At 46.7% G+C, this 13,642-nt stretch overlaps 3 protein-coding genes across 2 annotated transcripts in view; all 3 read right to left on the bottom strand.

Annotated features, from left to right (window-relative positions):
- LOC132765344 (patr class I histocompatibility antigen, B-1 alpha chain-like) overlaps positions 1-1,066 on the bottom strand; it is a 71,684-nt gene extending 70,618 nt beyond the window's left edge. The window contains exon 1 of the mRNA XM_067465436.1: positions 895-1,066. Within this exon, the coding sequence (XP_067321537.1) occupies positions 895-973 (79 nt within the window). The 5' untranslated portion in view covers positions 974-1,066. The remainder of the gene's footprint in view (positions 1-894) is intronic.
- LOC132769747 (major histocompatibility complex class I-related gene protein-like) overlaps positions 1-13,642 on the bottom strand; it is a 240,081-nt gene that overhangs the window by 20,299 nt on the left and 206,140 nt on the right.
- LOC137096447 (RLA class I histocompatibility antigen, alpha chain 11/11-like) lies at positions 1,149-13,300 on the bottom strand. Its single transcript, XM_067465592.1, has 6 exons — positions 13,162-13,300; positions 9,451-9,726; positions 8,179-8,463; positions 5,086-5,169; positions 4,294-4,326; positions 1,149-1,192 (listed from the first exon to the last, which is right to left on the bottom strand). Exons 1-6 carry the CDS (start codon positions 13,196-13,198, stop codon positions 1,149-1,151), a joined length of 759 nt encoding a protein of 252 aa, XP_067321693.1. The 5' UTR covers positions 13,199-13,300.

Genomic DNA, 13,642 nt, shown 5'->3' with positions numbered 1-13,642 from the left:
TAAGCTAATAATCATAATCATAAGCAACAGAGGAGGAAAGGGCAGAAAGAGGGGATTCCTATGGCTGCCTCCTCCTGGGACAAGCATGTAGCCTGGGGGGGGGGGGGAGGGGGCCTGAGGGGCTTCAGTCCCCCGCTCCCCGAAATTCTCAGGGTGGTCTGTGAGGAGGCCTTCCTGGTACATTATTTCAACTATTATGTTTCTTCATCTCATGATCAGATCCCCATGCTCAATCTATCCCATATGCATGGGGCTATTGGGATAATGATACAACAGGTTTGCTAGGGTAGATCCTCAGCCCACCCGCCTTGAATCAAACTCAGCCCCCCCCCTCCCCAAACAGAGGCGGCCCGAGGTAATTTTCAATGGTAAGCAAACAGTATTTTGGCGCCCCCCCGCCTCCCAACCAATTACTGATATATATATTTTCTGTTTGTTGTGGGAGTTCTGTGTGCCAGATTTGGCTCAATTCCATCATTGGTGGAGTTCAGAATGCTCTTTGAACTATACATCTCAGTAACTACAAGTTGCATACGTCAAGGTCTATTTCCCCCCAAGGGCAAAATCAACTATACTGCAAGTGCTTACTTTGCGTAATGGGTTGAGCCGTCCCCCCCCCCCAATCAAACTCAGGACCCCCCCCCCCCGAATCAAAATCCTGTCCTGTCCTGGGAGGTCAATACCTGGAAGCAAAGAGGGCCCCCTCCCCATCTCCATCCCCCCAAATCCCGCCAGGAAGCCCCCCCCCCGCCCCCTGAGAAGGGAGGAAGAGCAGGCGAGGGCAGCCTCCTCCCCTCCAGGGCCCTGGGCTTGAAGACCTCTAGGCCCAAGAGGAGGAGGACGCCCCTCCCCCTGCCCCTCCCTCCCTCCCCTCCCCCCTCCCCCTCCACTCACCGGACCCCCTCCCCGCCAGGAAGGCCGCGCAGCCCAAGAGGAGGAGGGGGAAGGGAAGGGCGCCCCGGAACATGGCCATCCCCCCTCTTCTTCTCCCTCGCCTTCTCTCTCTCTCTCTCTTTCCGCCAAACTCCGGAGCGAAGGAGGAGCGCCTCTCTCTCTTCTTAGCCCAGCTGCGTTACTGCCAGGGAGGAGGGCCAGGATTGGCTCCAAGGGAAAGGTTCCGCCAATCGAAAAAGAGGGATCCTGTGTCGTCACCGGGTGCTGGGCAGAAGCCCGGCCGCAGGCGGAGAACTACCTGGCTGGAAAGAGAAAGAGAAAGTGAGCGGACCCTCGGAAGGCAAGGGGGGGGGGGGCGGGCTTTGGGAGAACACTCGGAGAAATCCCAGGACCCCGATGATGTCCAGGCCTGTAAGGGGGAGGGGTGTGTGTGTGTGTGTGTGTGTTAAGGGTGTGTGTGTATGTGTTCAACCCCCCCCCCCGAAATTTTTCAGGTTAAAAAAAAAAACCTTATGAATTTTAACTGGTTAACCCAATCCCAATGCGAAGTCTATGAGACGCAAACAGAGGCGGCCCTAGGTATTTTTCAATGGTAAGCAAACAGTATATCAGGTGCTCAGCCATAGGAGAGCACCTGATGAACCAGCCTGGACACAGCAGATTATTTGAGAACACAGAAATGCTGGACCACACCAACAACCACCATGTCAGACTACACAAAGAAGCCATTGAAATCCACAAAAAGCATGTGGACAATTTCAACAGAAAGGAGGAAACCATGAAAATGAACAAAATCTGGCTACCAGTATTAAAAAAACCGTCTAAAATTAGAACAGCAAAACAGCAGAGAGGAAACAAACAAGGACATCTAATCACCTCTCAACAAAAGATTTTCCCAGGCTCAGCCAGGCCTTCAAATGCTAATGAAGGTGGTCAGTTGAAACATTCACACCTAGCTCCAGCAGGGAAGAGCTCTTGGCCCCACCCCAGTCATTCCACAGATACATAAACCCTTTGTCCTAGTTCCAACAGACCTCACTACCTCTGAGGATGCTTGCCATAGATGCAGGCGAAACGTCAGGAGAAATGCCTCTAGAACATGGCCATATAGCCCGAAAAAAACCCACAAGAACCAAACAGTATTTTGCCCCCCCCCCCCCAACCAATCACTGATATATATTTTCTGTTCGTCGTGGGAGTTCTGTGTGCCATATTTGGTTCAATTCCATCCTTGGTGGAGTTCAGAATGCCCTTTGATTGTAGGTGAACTATACATCCCAGTAACTACAACTTGCATATGTCAAGGGCTAGGCGAGGCTCAAGGACCCAGCAGTGAGGCAAGGAAGCCGAGGCTCCCCCCGCTCCCCGCCGGACTGCTAGGGCTGTTGTGAGCTGAGGGGGCACTCCTCAAGTGGCGGTCGAGGGGCATTTACAGAGGTGCCTCTGCGCCCCTGGCAAAAAAAAGTGCTCTGCGACCGCTTACTTTGTGTAATGGACAAGCCACCCCTGGACGCAAAAAAAAAGTTAGAGTCCCTCCAGAACTGCAAGCCCTCTCTCAAGCAAAGATTGACCATAGATTCACACTGTCATTAGTTGCAGCAATAGCCAATGTAGCGAAGTAACCAAGTTGAGGGGGGGGGGGTGTTGAATGCTCTCATTAAGGAGGCCAGACTTGGTGGAGGTGGTTGACAGGGGCAGAACTGCAGGCTATGGAAGGCTGCTCTGCCCCCTCCTGTGCTCTTTGCTTCAGCGTGACCCTAACTCCCCCCCCAACAATTTTCATCTGGAATTGGTGAAATGGACGAACCCAGAGGGTGATTCTCCCCAATTCTTCCTCTTCATCCTGGAAAGAAGTGACGAGCGGAGTGCCATCAGCAGGGTTCCATCCTGGGCCCGGTCCTGCTCAGGATCTTTATTAATGACTTAGATGAAGGGCTAGAAGGCAGGATCATCAAGTTTGCAGATGACACCAAATTGGGAGGGAGAGCCAATATTCCAGAGGACAGGAGCAGGATTCAAAACGATCTTGACAGATTAGAGAGATGAATGGCCAAAAGTAAGAAAATAAAGTTCAACAGGAACAAATGCAAGATACTCCACTTAGGCAGAAAAAACGAAATGCAAAGATACAGAATGGGGGACAATGAGGCCTGGCTCGAGAGCAGTACGTGTGAAAAAGATCTTTGAGTTCTCATGGACAACAAGTTAAACATGAGCTAACAATGTGATGTGGTGGGGGAAAAAGCCATTGGGATTTTGGCCTGCATCAATAGAAGTCTAGTCTCTAGATCCAGGGAAGTCATGCTACCCATACTGTATTCTGCCTTGGATAGACCACACCTGGAATATTGTGTCCAATTCTGGGCACCACAACCGAAGAGAGATATTGACAAGCTGGAATGTGTCCAGAGGAGGGCGACTAAAATGATCAAGGGTCTGGAGAACAAGACCTATAAGGAGTGGCTTAAAGAGCTGGGCATGTTTAGCCTGAAGAAGAGAAGGCTGAGAGGAGATATGATAGCCATGTATAAATATGTGAGAGGAAGCCACAGGGAGGAGGGAGCAAGCTTGTTTTCTGCTTCCCTGGAGACTAGGACACGGAACAATTGCTTCAAACTACAGGAGAGGAGATTCCATCTGAACATGAGGAAGAACTTCCTGACTGTGAGAGCCATTCAGCAGTGGAACTCTCTGCCCCGGAGTGTGGTGGAGGCTCCTTCTTTGGAAGCTTTTAAACAGAGGCTGGATGGCCATCTGTCAGGAGTGCTTTGAATGCAATATTCCTGCTTCTTGGCAGGGGACTGGACTGGATGGCTCATGAGATCTCTTCCAACTCTATGGTTCTATGATTCTGTGATTCATCTAAGTCATTAATAAAGATCCTGAACAGGACCGGGCCCAGGACGGAACCCTGCTGCTGGCACTCTGCTCGTCACTTCTTTACAGGATGAAGAGGAGGAGAATCACCCTCTGGGTTCGTCCGCTTAACCAGTTCCAGATCCACCTCACTGTAGTTTTGCCTAGCCCACATTGAACTGGTTTGTTTGCCAGAAGGTCATGGGGGCATTGTCGAAAGCCTTATTGAAGTCCAGGTACGCTACATCCACGGCATTTCCCGCATCTACCCCAGGATCTATACACATGTTCTCTCGTTGTGAGGACATCTCTTCCAACTCTATGACTGTATGATTTTATGAAATGTTGTGATGGAAAGGGGTTCTGTGGTTATTGTGGCCTGCTAAAATGACAAATCGATGGGTCCCAGTGAGGGACCACTGTATATGCTCCAGAAATGGAGCCTCTTCCAAAGAAATAATATCTTATGAGATTCAGAGAGGCAATATTTTTCTCCTCATTGGTCATCTGTGACCTCCCCCCTTCAAACAACAACAAACTCACCTATAGCTGCTCTGTAGCCATCTTGGCGTACTTCTGGAGAGACAGAATCAGAAAGTTAAAGCTGACCTTCAGAGGTCAACACAATCTCATTCTGTGATGAAGAAGACCACACACCCTCCTCTTCCTCCTCTGTCAGGATTTCTCCCATTTCCTCACATCAACCTAGTGGGATTGAGGCCTCCCCAGACCCTCTAGGAAAAGCATTAGCAGAAATGGGAAAACTTCCGCAGACAACAGGCTAAGACTCAAGATCATAGAATCATAGAATCAAAGAGTTGGAAGAGACCTCATGGGCCATCCAGTCCAACCCCCTGCCAAGAAGCAGGAATATTGCATTCAAATCACCCCTGACAGATGGCCACCCAGCCTCTGTTTAAATGCTTCCAAAGAAGGAGCCTCCACCACACTCCGGGGCAGAGAGTTCCACTGCTGAATGGCTCTCGCAGTCAGGAAGTTCTTCCTCGTGTTCAGATGGAATCTCCTCTCTTGTAGTTTGAAGCCATTTTTCCGCGTCCTAATCTCCAGGGCGGCAGAAAACAAGCTCGCTCCCTCCTCCCTGTGACTTCCTCTCACGTATTTATACATGGCTATCACATCTCCTCTCAGCCTTCTCTTCTTCAGGTTAAACATGCCCATGATGTGGGGTGTGAGAAGACAAGTGAAGTAGTTCTGGCCTCCAAGTTGTTGGTTAAGCTGAATCTTCCCTTCAAAGTTAACGAGGGTCCTTCACAGGAAAAGGATAAAAAAGATCCCCCCCCCCCCCACAATGAAATTCATTCAAAATTTACTCACTGAAATACACAGCAAATCCAGTCATCAAAACTATCAGGAGGAGAACCCCAACGACAGACCCGATGATGGTCCGCCCGTTGTAGGCTGAAGGAGAAACAGGGAAGAACAAAATCATTAAAAGGAAAACCCCAAACTAAATTCTCTATGGAGCAGAGCAGAGGTATGTAAAGAACTGGAAGGTTCTCAGAGTGAAGGCTAAAGAAAGTGTGTGTGCGGGCATTCGAAAATGATGATTGTGATCATTTTCTTTATTTATATCCCACCTTTCTTCCCATAAGGACTCAAGGGGACTAACAATTCCAAACTTTAGACATAATTTTTAGAAGTGCAATACAAAAATTGATAAATAATTATAGTGTAGATCTAGGCTAAAATTCTGTGGGAAATCACAGTAATTTGTTTGTCTATAATCTTGTTGCTTACTTATTGTATGTACGTTCTGATATGCAGCTTTCTTTCCTTGCTCTGTGTTTTTTCCTGAGAAATTGTGTGCGGGGCTGCAAACCACATGATCCAATCTGAGATGAGCACAGAGCACAGACTTCTTTAGACTTTGGGACTGCAGTCTTGCAAACACTTGCTTTCTAATTATTTTAAGAGAGACATTCTGATCAGATGGCACAGAGCTGTAACTGACTGATAAGTTGTGCAGCTGTGTATGTTGAACACATGAAGGTCTTAAGTAAATGTATTGTCAAAGGCTTTCATGGCTGGAATCACTGGGTTGTTGTGTGTTTTCCGGGCCATATGGCCATGTTCCAGAAGCATTCTCTCCTGACGTTTCACCTGTATCTATGGCAGGTATCCTCAGAGGTTGTGAGGATGCCTCTGAGAATGCCTGCCATAGATGAAGGCAAAATGTCAGGAGAGAATGCTTCTGGAACATGGCCATACAGCTCAGAAAACACATAACAAACCAAATATGTTATTTTTACCAGTCTACTTTATTTTCTCTCTTGAGTTCATAATATAAAACAAGTTGTTTCATAGGAGAGTAGATATATATTTTGGGCACTGAAAAACCCTTCTGAAGAACTGCTAGTTTTATGCACTGGCATGTTCTCCGTTTCCTAACTGATCTGAGACAACAGGTTGTTCAGTCTAACAACTGAAGCCAATTGCCTTGAATAATTACTTTCGATTGCATACTACTTGAGAAGATCCTACTCAAACGGATTTTTGGCTCTTCTCTAAAAGGTTATGATCTCCAAAAAGTCATGCTTTTCTTAAAAATAGAGATTAACATATAGAATCATAGAATCAAAGAGTTGGAAGAGACCTCATGGGCCATCCAGTCCAACCCCATTCTGCAAAGAAGCAGGAAAATTGCATTCAAATCACCCCTGACAGATGGCCATCCAGCCTCTGCTTAAAAGCTTCCAAAGAAGGAGCCTCCACCACACTCCGAGGCAGAGAGTTCCACTGCTGAACGGCTCTCACAGTCAAGAAATTCTTCCTAATGTTCAGATGGAATCTCCTCTCTTGTAGTTTGAAGCCATTTTTGCTTGTCCTCGTCTCCAGGGAAGCAGAAAACAAGCTTTCTCCCTCCTCCTTGTGGCTTCCTCTCACATATTTATACATGGGTATCATATCTCCTCTCAGCCTTCTCTTCTTCAGGCTAAACATGCCCAGTTCCCTAAGCCGCTCCTCATAGGGCTTGTTCTCCAGACCCTTGATCATTTTTGTCGCTCTCCTCTGGACACATTCCAGCTTGTCAATATCTCTCTTGAATTGTGGTGCCCAGAATTGGACACAATATTCCAGATGTGGTCTAACCAAAGCGGAATAGAGCATGGGGAGTATGACTTCTCTAGAACTAGACACTATGCTCCTCTTGATGCAGGCCAAAATCCCATTGGCTTTTTTTGCCGCCACATCACATTGTTGGCTCATGTTTAACTTGTTGTCCACGTGGACTCCAAGATCTTTTTCACACGTACTGCTCTCGAGCCGGACGTCATATAATAAATACACTTTTTAACCTGGTAGCATTGAACTGTCAAACTAAGTATCTGTAAGAACCTTGGGGCAGAAATACTCCTAGGGAATGCATAGTGAAATAATAAACTTTATTTATTGTATTTTGTTGACACATTTCACTCAAATGATCTAAATATTGCTTGCTTGCTGGTCGCTTCTGCAAGTATGCATGCCCAGTGTGGAACACATCTCACCACACCAAAATAGTGGATGTGGCTCTTAATGAGACATGCCGCATTATCACGGGGTGTCTGCGCCCTGCACCACTGGAGAAATTACACTGTTTAGCCGGTATTGCCCACCACCTGACATCCGCCGGGAAGTAGCAGCCAATAGTGAAAGGACCAAGGCAGAGACATCTCCAGCTCATCCCCTGTTTGGGTATCAGCCTGCACATCAACGACTTAAATCAAGAAATAGTTTTCTAAGATCTACAGAGACATTCACTGGAACACCTCAGCAAGCGAGAGTCCAAAAGTGGCAGGCTCAAACCCAGAACGTCAACCAATGGCTGATACCCAATGAGAGACTCGCTCCTGGGCACACAGAGGACTGGGCGACCTGGAAGGCACTGAACAGACTGCGCTCTGGCACCACGAGATGCAGAGCCAACCTTCAGAAATGGGCCACAAAGTGGAATCCTCGACATGCGAGCGTGGAGAAGAGCAAACCACTGACCACCTGCAATGCAACCTGAGCCCTGCCACATGCACCATGGAGGATCTCCTTGCAGCAACACCCGAAGCACTCCAAGTGGCCAGATACTGGTCAAAGGACATTTAACCAGCTACCAAACTCACAAATTTTGTGCTTTCTCTGTTTGTTTGTTTGCTTTGTTCTGTTAGAAATGTAATATAATGGACTGGTTGCACTGACACGAGAAATAAATAAAATCTAAATATTGCAACCACTAAGAATTAAAGGCAAAAAGATGTCGACTAGCCTTTGTGTAAGGTAAGGAATGTGAATGTATGCTTCACAATGCACTTGCCAGACAGGCAAATGTTGGAAACAATACAACCGGAGACTAATAACAGATTCTGCAGACCTTTTGAGAGCTTGCTCTCCTTTTGGCCCTTCCAGAACCCTCTCTTCTTTCCTCATTTTACTCACCAGGCGCCTCCCAGGCCATGTTCAAAGGGTCTGGAAGCCCATCGTGCTCCACGTAGCATTTGTAGCGTTCCCTCTCCTTGGGGTCCACCTTGATGCTCCGCCAGGTGTAGTAAGTCCCATCCAAGTTGGGGGACACCAAGCCATGGAAGGTATCCTGCTGCCTGTCCTCCCCATCCTTTGTCCAGGAGATGTCGATGTCCTTGGGGTAGAAGCCCCTGACATGACAGATCAAGGTCTCCATGCCGTCATAGTCCGCCTTGCGTGTCACATTTACATCTGGTGCCTCTGCAAAAACGACATGAGAACTAGCACAGGGTCTTTCTAAATGCCAAGCGGGCAAATGCTCTTGTTGAAGAAAAGCAAGATATCTCACGTGGCTCTTTTGCTCAGCTGCACAGAATCAACACTTACAGTTAGAGAATCTCCGATGACTAAAAAAACAACAACATCTTACTCAAGAAGGGGATTCTTTGGCACCCTAAGGTCCCATCTAGACTGCCATATAATACAGAACTGCCATATAATGAATTGCATTATGTGGCAGTGTAGATGGATCGAACTAGCCCCTCTCTGTCCACCTTCTGCAAAGAGTTAAATACGTGGATGTTTCATTGTGCTTTTGAGTAGAGAATTCCTTAGATAGCTGGCCCCAGCTAGGACCCCAAATCTGTCTAGCCGGTATCACACCACCTGACATCCGCCGGGAAGTAGCAGCCAATAGTGAAAGGACCAAGGCAGAGACATCTTCAACTCATCCCTTGTTTGGGAATCAGCCAGCACGCCAACGACTTAAATCAAGAAATAGTTTTCTAAGATCTACAGAGACACTCGCTGGAACACCTCAGCAAGCGAGAGTCCAAAAGTGGCAGGCTCAAACCCAGAACCTTAACCAAATGAGAGACTCCCCCCTGGGCACACAGAAAACTGGGCGACTTGGAAGGCGCTGAACAGACTGCGCTCTGGCACCACGAGATGCAGAGCCAACCTCAAGAAATGGGGCCACAAAGTGGAATCCACGACATGCGGGTGTGGAGAAGAGCAAACCACTGACCACCTGCTGCAATGCACCCTGAGCCCTGCCACGTGCACAATGGAGGACCTCTTTGCGGCAACACAAGAAGCACTCCAAGTGGCCAGATACTGCCCAAAGGACATTTAATCAACTACCAAGCTTGCAAACTCTGTTTTGTCTGTTTGTTAAAAAATTGTTTAAAAATGTAATACAATTGTCTGGTTGATACTGACACGATAAATATATAAATAAATAAATACCTGTCCTCAGCAGTGTTTCCTTTCCATAGTCTAGATATTTCTCCAGCCACTTGATGCAGGTCTCCTCCAGGTAGGCCTTATCACGCTGGGCAAAGGCAGGTTCAGCCTCCCACTTCCTCTTGGTGATCTGGGCTGGCATATCAATTGCTGTCCAGGTGAGTGTCTCCTTGTCCAGGCCGATGTAGTCGCTCCCATCATAGGCAAACTGGTAGTGCCCTCCTTTGCTCCCGTCTCTCCGCAGCTCACAGCCGTACATCAACTGCCAAGTGTGAACCCCTGAAAGGGACCCACAGAAGGTGAGGAGATGAGTGAAAGGGCAGAAGAGGGCAGAGAAGAGAACACCCTCCACCCAGTTCAGCTCAATAAGAGGTCCAACCAGGATTTTTTAACCCTAGACTCAGCATTAACCTTGCAATCCACTTCTTCCTCCGGTTTCCTCTTCTTTCCTCCCCCTTATTCTCTCCATTAGATCCCACTGCCTTTGCTCCTGTAAGTATCATGGAGCTCTCCCTTCAATTTCAAAGGGGCCACTTCCTTCTGATCCTCCTGTCCAGAGGGTGGATCTGATGCCGAGCATCCCCCCCCAAGTCTGCTTGCTTGCTTTGAACTGCAAGCCACCTCCATTTCCACAAACTTTCTCCAGAACCATGGGACTCCAAGTTTTCAATTAAAATCAGTTCCTCTATTAAATATACTTGGGATGTTGGACAAAGATGGGGTTTTGTTGCCATGAAATGCTTATGATTTGAATGTATGTATCTTGCTGTGTAGTATGGTCTATTCCCCCTTTTCCCCTTGACCCTTGCCCCACAAATGATGTGACCAGGAACTGCCTGAGGGAGAACCTCTGCATCTCCCAAGACTCGCCTTTGATTAATCCACCCTGCATGGAACCATAGCCATAATGGCCCCTCCCCATTCTCTGAGCATGTCTGATGGGATCAGGGGACTTATGGACGCTCGGAATAAAAAGATTGTATTTGCATAAGGCATCGTTGATTCCCCCTGAGATCCAATGCTGAAATAGTCATTCATATCCCCCCCAAAGCTGCATCAGCTGGAGACATTTTTCCTTTGTTTCGCTGAGCACATGACATTCCTTTGTCTGTAGATTCCTTTCCCAGATTCCTTTGTGCTCCCTCATCCCGCCCCCATTTCTCCTGATTGGCTGTCGCCACCATGTGACAGAGGTCTCCCCATTGGATCCTACAGACCACTGGAGCTTCCTGATTGGTACAGAGGCGCCAGGGGCGGGAGGGCTGCCTCCCAGGTGTCCGCCCATCACCCAATCACAGCGGGGAACATCAGAGGAGCCGGGGCGGAAGGTTTGAACTCTGGGTTTTCAAAAATTGTATAAATATGCCTGCATCACTGTACTCCACCATGCTTGTGGTGGAATGATCCCTGCAATTGCATCCTTTTCAGCTGAATCGCAGAAATAAACGCCTCGGTCACTGAACCTCTTCAGCCTTGGTGAGATTAATTTTTAATATTTCTTGTTCTTTGGATTGGCTTTCGCTGGCTGCTCACCGAGGTCAACGGACCCCTTTAGCGGTCTTCAGGGATCTCTCCCGCTGGGAGACCCCCAAAAAGAACTCGATATCAGATCCGGCCAAACTCTACCGGTTGCTTCCCATATGTTAGCACTCACATCTGTTCAATCCCCCTCCACACACACACACCAGAAAGGAAAAACACAACATTTTATACTAACATGTGTGTTAAGCACAGGATATAAGAATATCTATAGCAGCATAAGATAAAGGTATATATTATCAGTGCAATTTGCTGGCCAAGTTGCTTCTTATCATCAAAGTAACTGACTTCAGACAGTTGTTTCTGCTTCAGTAGCGGCTCTTTCCTTTATTTACATTTCATTCATTGCAATAACACTTACTCGTTAACACAGTCAGATGCAAGGGAGAAGAGCAAAGAGACAGAGCAATGGCGTCTGCTATATTTATACCCCACGGTTATCAGCTCATTCATTCAGTGTCTAGCCTCCTATACTATTGCAACATCTTCCTTGTCTGTTCTATGCATGCTTCATAATGTTCCACAAATTAACTCTTTCACAGCTAGCAGGATGGATATTTTAAACTTGTACAATATATATATTGACATTACACGGATAATTTCCTTTCCATTACTGTATTTATTTATTTATTTACAGTATTTATATTCCTCCCTTCTCACCCCGCAGGGGACTCAGGGCGCATTACAATGTACATATACATGGCAAACATTCAATGCCATAGACACACAATATATGTGCCATCATGCCTGGGGGTTATAACTCTTAGTGAAAGAGGCATGGACATGACATTTTCCCCCAGGGGATTGCTTCTCGCCCTCCTTTAGGAAAACTGGAACTCCCAAAGACCAAAACAATGTAGATAACTCAACATTACAGTCTCTGGTTGTCTTGGGTCCAAGGAGTTTGCAGCTGAGAAGCTTTTCCAGGTCCCTCTTTCTCAATGGTTGTAAATATCGGAATAATCACAACCCCAATTCCAATGGCCTATATTTTGAAAGCACAAAGCCTTCCTTTGCTGCCAAAGAACTGGTTTGAAGATGCTTGAGACTTCTCAATGTTGTCCAGGTTGATCTGAACATGAAGCATAAGTCTCAAGGGTAAGAACCTCAGAATTGGTGCTGAGAGGTAACTTAATCAAGGGCTTCAGAGCCAAGTCCCTCTCTCGCGTCCATCTGATAGAAAGTTTGATGGTGGAATGGAAAAGGAAACACTGTCCTGCTCTCTAGGAAAAGATGGGGTCAAACAATTGAGCAGGAGGAGCAATTTAATTGGTGCAAACAACATTGATTGACAGCTATAAATAACCAATCAATCCAACTATACATTTGCAGGGTAAAAAGGCAAAATCAGGCATGATACAACAGTTCAAATCTAGTTCTACATATAGTTCTACATATACAGTTCTACATATAGGTAGCGCCACTTGCGCCGTCACAATATATATAGACAGATACAGACACAGAGGCAATTTAACTTTCCAGCTTTTCTGGCCGCCAGGGGAGCTGTCCCTTCACTGACCATTTGTGACACTGATGGAGCACTTCCTCATTTTTGCATGCTTGCTGGAGATTTTTATGGCCTCGTAAATTAGTTAAATTTGCCTCCCCGCGTAAGCAGTACCTACATTTCCTACTTGAGAGATGCAACTGTCTTTCGGGCTGCAAAGGTCGACAGCAAGCTACACAAATTGGTCGGAAGCTCACTCTGACCCGGGCTGGCTTAGAACTCATGACCTTTTGGTCAGTAGTGATCTTAATGCAGCTGCTCCACAGTCCTGGTGCTTTCACTTATATGTATCACTTGATGTTGAATCTCCATCTAATGACGACACATATGTGATCCAGTTCTGCCAATCATTGGAAGATATTATCCTGCAAAGAGGGGCCTGCAAGGACTCAGTTGCAAAATCCAGAGAGAAAGAAAAATAGTTCCGTCCAATTATTTTTCAGGTGGACATTTTAATTTGTATGATATAGATAGATAGATAGATAGATTACACTGATATATGAACTTTCTTTGTGCTTTCAAATTCATTACAACTGTACCTCAATTCGCTTCTGATACAATAAATAAATAAATCTATCATCTCATCAACCTATGCTCTCCATTACATATTTTTAAGAGAAAGAATGATTGTGGTGTGGAAAATCGTTGCCCTGTCACTTCCCACTCACCTCCACTCTGATTGTAGTACTTGGCCGCAGTCACCATGTTCACTCGGAACCTTTGCTCTTCATTCCAAAAACTCTGGCTCTCCTCCTCCCAGTACTGAGGAACCTCCTTCTCTACTTTTGCTATCCAATCAACCTTGGGGAGACATCTCCTTGCTTTGGCATCATAGGAAATAAACTGCTGGCCATCCACATAACCCACAGAGAAAAACTGGGGTGTTTGCTGCCCAGGCACTGACACAGAAGTGATGAAATAATGCAGGGAATGCGAAGAGTAGCCTGGGAAGGAGAAAAGGGAGAAAGCAGGCATTCTTCTAATGTAAATGTAAATGTGTAGCAAGAGAAAAATGTATAATATCACAAAGGATTACCACCTCACCCGCCTCATAGGAAACATGCTACAAAACAGGAGCATTTTTGTTGAGTTCCAGGGCCAGAGAAGCAGATGGTGAAAACAGAAGAACAGTCTGCCTCAGGGGAGCGT

Source organism: Anolis sagrei, chromosome 2, assembly GCF_037176765.1.
Source record: "Anolis sagrei isolate rAnoSag1 chromosome 2, rAnoSag1.mat, whole genome shotgun sequence".
In the NCBI taxonomy this organism is placed as follows: domain Eukaryota; kingdom Metazoa; phylum Chordata; class Lepidosauria; order Squamata; family Dactyloidae; genus Anolis; species Anolis sagrei.
This window is presented reverse-complemented; position numbering and strand designations above follow the sequence as displayed.